We start from the raw sequence: 9,396 nt of genomic DNA, 5'->3' as shown, positions 1-9,396 counted from the left end.
CCTCAGTACAGAAAGGTGGACATTGGGCCTGGCCTCTGGTTTAGAAGTGATCTCTGAAAGGAAATCATTTAATGGCACAGCAGCAAAGGCATCTCAGCCAGTAGCAGGAGGAGGCAGGGCTGTTGTTTCATCTCCTGGAGCACATCAAAGGCAGCTCAAATCCCAAAGCCAGCCCTGCAGGGATTAAGTGCAGCAGCTTCACTCAGCAGCAGCTCTGTCATTTAAAGCAAATCCCTCCCCTTGCAGGAGAGCCGGCCACGTGTTCATTGGAATTGCACCCAAACCCTCTCCCTGGAGAGCCATTTGACAGGAATTTGTGGCAGGGCAGGCTCCCCTCCGGGGAAGAGGAAGACTCACACTGAAGCACACAGAGGATGCCCTGATCAAAGTGTCTGGGGGGGATTGGGGGATATCAGCTGCCAGAAGAAGTCACATCAGTACTGTCAACTTACGGAAAACTGGTGTGGAGAGAACAAAACCCCAGAGGGACCTGGGAATTCTCTAACGTCTGGGAAGTTGCTGCAGGAAAGTGGAAAGTATTTGTGAAAGAAATTAGAGGAGCTGAAGCTGAAATTCCTCTGGTCATGGCTCAAACAGAGGAAAGAAACTCTTTGGCAGTGCTGTGGAAAGGAGCATCGAGAGGCCAGGACAGCAGGAGAAAATGAAGTTGGGTAATTGCAGCACCACATAAATGCTGGCAGTTGGGAGAAAGCCCTAAAGGAGCTGGGCCAGTGGGAAAGATCAGTGTTTGGGGAGCTCTGAAAGCAAAATTAGAGAGAAGTAAAGTCTGATCCTGGTGTGCCCTCACTGTAAAACAGAGACCAGATATTTTTGACATGACTCAAAAGCAAAGGTGGAAGTGAAACGAAGGCAAAGCTGTCGCTGGTGCCAGGACTTGGCTCTGGGTACTTGAAGGCTGAAGCCTCTCAGAAAAGGGTTGTGGGTGCCTCTGCCGCACCACACGCAGCTGGGAACAAACTTCTGGGGCCCAAAAGCTTGGCAGCTCTGCCTGAGAACATCTGGAGTGGATCTGCAGATACACGGAGCAGCCAAAATCACCAGGGGCTGGGCAGGCTTCGGGAAAGGAGCACGGTCAGAGAACAGCACGGAGCAGCCTGAGGGCTGGAGCGGGTGCTGACAAAAACAGGAGGTGAGTTCAGCTGCCACTGGTGCCTTTGGGAGGCAGGGAATGGGAGAAAGAGAAGGTGAGATCAGCTGGGTAGTTTCTCCTGCTCACAGTTGTCTCTTTCCTTTGGAAAGGGTGGCTGCTTCTTCCGACTGACTCCAGCCCCAAGACACACACAAAGTAGAGGAAATCTATTTTTACTTTCGACAAAAGTGCTAGTAAAGAAAAAAAAAAGGTTAGAAAGACAATTGCTTCCTGTTTAGGGCTGGTGCTGGGAGGGAGATCCTGGCAGGACGCTGAGGCCAGGAGGGTGGGGAGGGAAGAGGGGACTGTGGAGCATGGAGGAGTTGTCTGGGGATGGGGGACAAGGAAAGTGCTCCCAGCTCCTGCGAGCCCCACACTGGGCTGCTGGGCCCTGCCCTGCCTTCCCGAGGCAGGGAGGGAGTCGAACTTCTGCCCCTTTGGGATCCCTGGTGCCCACAGGCTTTGGGCTGAGCTCAGCAGCTGAGGTTAAAAGACGCAAGAGATGCAATAGTCTAAGGAGACAAACCGCAAAGTGACTTTCACACTCAGCCTTAGATTGATTGAGGACTTATCCCTCTGAAAGTTCCAATACTTAGCAAAATCTGTTGGATTTACAGCAGGAGAGAAGGCTCCGTGCAGCCAGAGGGGCTGAAGCATGGATTAATCTCTTGATTTTCAAAGTGCTGTGGTGCTCCCACCAACAAACTACACTTGAGAGGTTAAATTAGGAACCCCAAATTAAACTCACAGCATTTTCTTTAATGAACTTTCTCCAAGTCGAATCTACTTCCTCTTTTTAAGATCTCAGCACTGACATTTTTGATGGCATTTAACAATTTTCAAAAGCAAGAAAATTATCATTAGAAATCAGCTTAAAATGCACATTTTTCTATTTTAGGAACAGCACAAACTGCAACTGTTTCCGGGACAATTTGTGTTTCTTCTGCTGCACCATTAAAAATCCATCCTGGATGTCAGCAGCTCATTATTCTGACAAGTGGCTTTACTTCCCCTTGTGCCTCTTCCACATCACAAACACTCAAAAGGAGGAAGATGTGACAGTTTTTCTCCTGAAAACACAGACTGGAAGGGTAGGGATGGATCCCCGTGGGTGGATTTGGTGACATACAGGATATTTTCAGCTCCTTCCTGGCACACAGTGAAAGAGAAAATACAAAGGAAAAGAATCATCCTGGTAACCCAGCAAACAAAACACTCATTTAATTTCTGCCTGGAGTTTACACCAGGAAATGAAATCCTAACAAATCTGTGAAATTGCAACAATGTATTTGCAAAGAAGCTGAGGAGAAGTGGGGATGTGTCCTGCCATGGGTGCTAGGCGCTCAGGTGAGTCCTGCTGAGACATAGCCCAGGATCTGCACGGTGCTGGGGTAGCTCTTGCGCATCCCCATGCAGCGCTCCTGGTCGATGAACAGGGAGTTGTTCTTGACCACCAGGTCGTGCTCCAGGACCCCTTTGGAGCGCACCAGCATCTGCAGCATGTCCTCAGAGGCCCGCAGGCACTGGTGGAGGTTCCGCAGCGTCTCGTTGATCTCGTTGACCTCTTGGACAAGGCTGGAAAACAGCAGGACCCTGTCAGAACTGCCATGGAACTGGTGCCCACCCAGATGGGCCCTCTGGGATTTCCCCCACCAGCATATCCAGGCTGATTCCAACACCCTCGCCTGGTATGGGAGAGCCAAGGGCAGAGTTCTCCCGACCTCCACGGGGAGGAGTGGGGAGGTTTGTTCCAAAGCTCTGGATATGTTCAGCCACGTCTGCCAGAGCAGCTTGTGCCACCACAGACGGGATGATCAGCTGTGGTTTCCCATTTCTCTTTGGCTTTGTGGCTTTGTTGGTTCACTCTCCTGGATTTCCCAGTGCAGGGGTCCTGCCCAGGAGACACACACAGCAGGAGAGGACACTGGGAGAGGCTAAAAGGGAACGTGGAACAAGTGGAGCATGGGAAAACCAGCAACATGTGAGATGCTGAAGCAGTTCAGGGGCTGGTTTTAAATCACTTTGAAAAGGGAACTGTGACCAGAGGGCTCCCAGGAGGAATTGTGAGCTTTGGGTGCCTCCCAGGGCTGCTGCTGGGCACTCCCTGGGGCGCAACCCTAAAGTCCTGGAAAGGATTTCCAGTGTGCCCCATGAGGGAGGACAGCTCCACATGTGCACCCTTCCTTGGAGTTACCCAAAAGGAAGGGGCTCAGTGCCCTCAATCTCAGCCTGTTGTAGAGTAGAATCATGGAATCACACACCAGAATCCCAGAGAGGTTTGGGTTGGAAAGGACCTCAAAGCCCATCCATCCCACCCCAGCCATGGCAGGGACACCTTCCACTGTCCCAGGCTACTCCAATCCCCATCCAACCTGGTCTTGGGTACTGCCAGGGATCCAGGGGCAGCCACAGCTGCTCTGGGCACCCTGTGCCAGGGCCTTGCCATCCTCCCAGGGAGGAATTCCTGCCCAATTTCCCGTCTGTTCTCTGCCTGGATAAAAGCCCCTCTCCCTCCTTTCTCTTTCACCCTTAGGGTGCTGGAGGGCCACAGCAGGGAGAGTAAAAGGTCTTCAAAGCTGAGCACATGGAGCCACCAGGAACAGGCAGGAGAGAAGATGAAGTTTCCCCAAGTGGGAAAATTCCATCCCCCCTGGGGTGGCATGAGGCTGGACCCAGCTATGGTGCCCAGCCTCCGTCACAGGTGCAGAGGTCTCCTAGCACCTGAGGGCTGGGACACCTGCTCAGTGCTCTAGGTTCCACCAGGGCACTTATGGAAGGAATATTTAGGGGCAAAAAGCCATTTTGTCATGCAGAGATGCTCCTGAGTGACCCCCAAGCCCTGGCAGCCCTGCAGCCCAGCCTCACCGGATCTGGGCTGCGTCCCGGCACAGCTCCACGTTGGGTCTCCTCGTGCGCTCATCCAGCCGGGTCTGAGCAACCTTCAGCTGAACCTCTTTGTCCTTTATGGTCTTCTGGATGACTTGGATCTTCGTCTCAATCTGAAAGATTTCCTGACGTGTCTGGGGTGAAACAAACACAGGTATCAATGAAAAAATATCTTCTCAAGTGATCACATCACTCCCTTTTCTCCTGCTTGTGCAGAAAAAAACCCCAAGTTCAATAAACACCCCCTGGGCTCAGGCCACTGTTGCTCTGCCACATCAAGGCATCGATCCAGCAGAGTTTTCAGGGAAATTCTCTTTGCTCTTGCTGCCACATCAGAGGACAGTTAGGAGCAGAGGAGGTTTAGGAGCAGTGATGGATCTATTGAATGACCAGCTTCCCAAAACTGCTGCTTGCAGGAATGGATCCTCCATCAGCTAATACAGGGAAAGGTTTTACTGGCTTCTCATTTAAGGACATGGCATCAGCCCCTAGTGCTGCGAACTTTACCAGTCCGAGCCCTTCCCAGGAAGCTTCCCATGAGTCCCACTGCTCTAAGCCAGGTCCCACCACTGTTCTTCCTGTCCTGTGTCTGGTGGGGCAGGGCAGAGAGCCCACGGAGAAGCGGCCACCCCTTGGGAGGATGTGAGCATGGCGGCGAGGGCGGGGCCGGGCACCTTGGCCAGGTGTGTCTGGATCTTGCTCTTGGCATTGGCGATCTCGGTGATGCGGCTGGTGAAGGCGTCGTTGACCTTGCTGAACTGGCGCCACATCTCGTCGGCCGTGCCCATGAGGAGGCTCTCGGTGCTCGCCCGCAGCTTGGCCGAGGTCGCGCGCGCGCTCTGCGAGCGGAAGATGTTGTTGTCTGTGAACCTGGCCCACGTCTCTGGCACCGAGACCCTGCAGGGGGAGAGCACAGGCCCTTGGCAAAGCCGCGCTGCTGAGCAGGCAAATGAAATCTGTACTCTTAATTAAATTACATGGAAGTGAAACATCTGGACCCCGTTTTTTCAGTGGTATTTATCAAATATCATGTTCACGAAAACAACTTGTGAAAGCTCAGACAAACAAAAGATTCTCCTGTAAAAAACAGAGGTTCCAATCGGAGCTCCTGTTTACACCTTCGAGGCATTAAATGCCAAGGAATTTCCAGCCTCACAAGGACACTCAGATCACAATTCAGTCAATTCCTTTTGCTCATAGCCCATCTCAGTCTTCCTTTAAACAGAACGAGCTTTAGAGCCTACTCCATTCCCTGTCTGTGCATTTGGGGTGAAGCTCCTGCCTGTGCAGTAGTCCAGAACAAGGTCAACAAAAGACTTAAATACCACGTAAGCTCCATTTAAAACCTGCTGATTCTCGGCACATTTTACCCCCCTCTGAACTTCAGCCTCAATCCTTTGCAATCCATTTCCCTGTCTAAATATGTCTGAGCTCTACTGTGAATAATTATTCAAACTACTAGGAAAATTGTCTCAATCTGTGCCTCTCCATAAACTTCATGGGTTTGTGTAAGCAGATTTATTCTCTCAACCCTTTGCCACTTGGGCATCTCTCTGTGAGTGCTGGGTTAAGTCACTGTTCATTTACTGCAGAGCCAAAGCTGAGGTGACCCAAAAGCACCCAAAAGCAGCTGAACCCTCTCCCAGGACCACGCTCTCATTTCTTGATTTTCTGGGTCATTTTAGCTCCCTGGCAGGCCCTCTCCATGCAGTGAGCCCCCAGACTTTCCATCAGTGAGGAGCACTCAGGCAAGCACTGAGACATCTTTGAAAATATGCATGAACTTAATGAGCTGTGCAGAGGTGCTGGGCTGAATTCATTTTCAGGCTGAGCTCTGAGCCCTGATCTAATGTTTGATTAGGTCAGGCTAGCTTGTGCCTGCCAGGTGTTCAGCTGAAAGCAGAGGGTTCTTCTTCCCCCAGGAGCCCAGAGGGAAAGGACCCCTTGGAGGTGGGTGTCTCCAGGAGGGATGGATGTGCCTTCAGAGAGGGCTGGGAAATCCCAGCTCCTGCCGGGACATGTGGCAGCCAGGGCCCCGGTACTCACGTGGCATCGATCCTCTCCACGCCCTTGAAGAAGTGGATGCCTCTGGAGGTGTTCTTCAGCTGGTAGCACTTGCTGTCAATGTGGTGACCCATCTGCTTGTCAGCCAGGTCCTTCTCCAGCTCCTGCCGGGCCTCCTTGTTGCACCTGGAACACACAAACAGCAGCCGCAGTCGGGATGGAGCTGTGGGATGCTTTTCTGCCCATCCCACTCCCCTCAGCCCCCTGTGCTTCCAGAGCATCCCTGCCTGCCTCCTGCTGAACCTGCAGGGTCTGAACCCCCAGGAGGGCTGCGGCAGGGATCTGCTGCAGGGCACAGCTGCAAACACACCAGCCCTGCAGCAAGGGCCCAGAGCCCTCCTTACATGAGCTGGGAATTCACTGTGTCCAGGCACTGCTGTAACCTCTCCCGGCAGGACCTGATGATCTTGATTTCCTGGGCAAAGGCAGAAGAAACCCCATCAGCATCTGTGCTCAGACATCCCGGGCACTCCTCCCCTGTCTCCAGCCTGGCACACAGCAGGAACTTCCCCTTCCCCACAGCAAACATGGGCTGCAGGAGGGAACCCCAGCCCCACTGCATCCACCTGGAGGGGCCAGGAGAGGGCTGTGGCCAGGGCCAGAGCCAGGGAGGAGCCAGGAGGGGGCTGTGGCCATGGCCAGGGCCTCTGAAATCACTTTCAGGGTGGGTTCCCAAGTTTTTTCATCCTGACACCAATGGCAGGGCTGCTCTCCTTTACAAGGAGACAGGGCTGGATCCTGACCTGACATGAACAGGCACAGTGGTACCCAGGGCCAGCAGTGCCACACATCCCCATCCCCAATCCCAGGGCATTTTTCTCCCCACAAGAAATCCCATCCATCTGGGACAAGAGGACTTTGGTGTAAACCCCCAGTCAGTTCTAGGCAAGGTTCAGCTCCCCTGGAGGAAGGCTCATACTGCTTTCAGCTCCCCTGACTCCAGCATAAGCCCACTGCACCCATGAAGGTTTCCAGAGACAGGTGATCAGTGCTCCAAACCCAAGGATTTTCAATCTCTCCTGTCTGCAGGAGCCAGCTGAAAGCACAGCCTAAATGCACCCCAAACATTAAAAAAAATCAAATGGCATGATAGAGATACCAACTCAGATAATTTTTTCTAAATCCTCATGATTTTTAAACTAATCTTTTAATTTTTCAGGGCCTGACTCATAACAAAAAATCTTCTAAGAGAGCAGTGGCTTCACAGGCCCAGAGGTTCAATTTCCTTCCCAGTTTTGTCAGGCTTTTGCAGTGATTATATTTTACTGTACCCTGCATTAGGATCCCATTTGCTGTGCCATGTTTGCTTTTAATTCATGATTTAAAGCAGCCTGGATAAAGGCAGGCAGGAGAGCAGGTTTTTATGATTTCTATCAAATCCATTGCCTGAGCACACAGTGACAGTCCTGCAACCATAGTGCCCTGAGCAAAGCAGAGCTGGGGGGAGTGTAATTAATATCTTTTATTAGCCCAACTAATATAGCTGGGGAAAGCAGACAAGCCATCAGGCAAAGCCTGCCCTCTCCATCTGTGTGTGTGTAATATAGAGAATGTGCTACAGATACAGAGACAGATCATTTAAATAAAGAGAGATCTGTGCAGGCAGGACTCTGAAAGGCAGGACCATCTCAGGCTCCTCCAAGAGGGTCAGAGGACCGGGATATACCACACAAACCCAGCTCATTTCCAGCTCTTCCCTCCTCTCCTATGGATGTGTTGCAGGCGAGAACACCCACCCCTGCCCCAGCAGGTTTGGGTGGCTGGAGAATTCAGCACCTCAGCAGCACTGAAGAGCCAGTGAGGGAACCCCTGCCAGGCTTGTTTAGGGGAGCTCAGGGGAAAATAACTTTGACACGGGATGTGTGTTGCCAGACTCACTGTGATGAGCTGTTTCTCCACATCATCATTGACAAGGTCAATGCCCATCCTCTTCTCCCGATTGAGCAAACACTTGTGAGCGACCTGGTGGGGACAAGTCATGACATCAGCACTGGCTGCAGGGACAGGGCTCCTTGCAGGGACAGTGCCCATCTTGGGGAACACAGGGAAAGAAAATACAGGTGGGCACAGCATGGCAGCCTGGAAAAAGCTATCTGAGGCAGCTGGGTTAGCTGACAACAGCAGCCGAGTGCAGCATCAGCACAGGGTTGACCGGAGGGAGCCCACATGTCCCCGGGCCACCACAGCTGAATGCAGCGACCCGTGTTGGGCTTGGGGCTGACCCGTCCAGAGCCCCACAGTAAGACGTGGGCTTTTGTGTCCAAAGCCAGGATTCTGGATACAGAAACATTTGGTTAAACAAACACTGCAGTGATGAGCTCAGCGTGTGCTGGAGGAGGATGCAGCAGATGCAGGGGATTTGTTTATGACTGACTCAACTAATGGGCTCTTCATGAAAACTTTCCAAGGTTACAGAGCTGGGATGAACTTTAGGAGAGGTTTGAATGGCTGCACATGTTTGGGTCGGGGGTTGCAGGGTCCCTACCTGGAAGGGGCCCTCAGTGTCGGCCAAGGCTCTCTCCAGCCGTTTCTGCATGTCTGCCAGGGAATTGGTCTCCCTGATCATGGCATCCAGCTCGATGCAGAGCTCGGATTTCCAGTACTCTATGTCATTGACACGCTCTCCCAGGTTCTTGGTGCTCTCCCCTTGGGTCCTCTTGGCCTGCTGGTACACGTCCTTGATGGTGCGGTTCAGGTCGGCCCGCAGGCGCTCCGCGTTGTGCCGGGTGGTCTCCGACTCCTTGTAGTTGGTCAAGTTGGATCTGTGCCAGTCATCCAGCGTGTGCCGGGTGAAGACGCCGTTGGGTCTCTCGGAAATTAAAGGAACTATCTTGGTGGGGGGAAGCCCTGGGAAGCTTTCAGTGAGGGGAGACAAGGTGGGGTTGAGGGCAGCTGCTTTGTAGTAGGAGTTGGGCATCCAAGGCATGCTGAAGCTCTCAGGATGATAGGGAATGCGGTTCTTGTAGTTGGCTGCCATGGTGCTGGTGGCTGGCAGGACCCTGGGAGGTGGTGGCCTTGGCTGGTTAAACTTGGCTTTTAAGGGATAGCCGTAGAGTTCCATCCTAGAATGCTGCTGGTGCGGGTCCTGCACAAAGAGGCAGAGGGAAACCTCGCTCAGAAAGTTCCTGTCCTTGTGTACCTCTTACAGCAACACTCAACTTGTGATCGACCAGCCCTGCCCAGGGCACCCACACAGCCTCTAAATCTCCTGAAAGGAAATCCCCTCTGACAGCATTGCAAGCATTTGGATAGGGAGGGATTTTACACCAACTTTGCTGTTAGTATCTTGTGTCAGG

General features: G+C 52.5%; 1 protein-coding gene across 1 annotated transcript; it reads right to left on the bottom strand.

The window, feature by feature from the left end:
* Positions 1 to 2,493: 2,493 nt before the first annotated feature.
* On the bottom strand, positions 2,494 to 9,161 carry TEKT3 (tektin 3). The gene is made up of 7 exons (XM_005530957.2): positions 8,586 to 9,161; positions 7,979 to 8,062; positions 6,445 to 6,515; positions 6,083 to 6,226; positions 4,711 to 4,933; positions 4,016 to 4,170; positions 2,494 to 2,725 (listed from the first exon to the last, which is right to left on the bottom strand). The coding sequence occupies exons 1-7, from the start codon at positions 9,159 to 9,161 to the stop codon at positions 2,494 to 2,496; spliced, it is 1,485 nt and encodes a 494-aa protein (XP_005531014.1).
* Positions 9,162 to 9,396: the final 235 nt, after the last annotated feature.

This window comes from Pseudopodoces humilis, chromosome 21, assembly GCF_049639895.1.
Source record: "Pseudopodoces humilis isolate 2021_Gansu_Grassland_sample_001 chromosome 21, ASM4963989v1, whole genome shotgun sequence".
In the NCBI taxonomy this organism is placed as follows: Eukaryota; Metazoa; Chordata; class Aves; order Passeriformes; family Paridae; genus Pseudopodoces; species Pseudopodoces humilis.
This window is presented reverse-complemented; position numbering and strand designations above follow the sequence as displayed.

What these genes read in the sequence shown, in the direction of transcription:
- TEKT3 (XM_005530957.2), bottom strand. Translation starts at nt 9,161, where the DNA reads ATGGAACTCTACGGCTATCCCTTAAAAGCCAAGTTTAACCAGCCAAGG. An exon ending in ACACTGAGGGCCCCTTCCAG is followed by an intron (nt 8,063 to 8,585) that starts GTAGGGACCCTG and finishes TGTCCCCACCAG; the next exon opens with GTCGCTCACAAGTGTTTGCT. An exon ending in TGGAGAAACAGCTCATCACA is followed by an intron (nt 6,516 to 7,978) that starts GTGAGTCTGGCA and finishes GCCTTTGCCCAG; the next exon opens with GAAATCAAGATCATCAGGTC.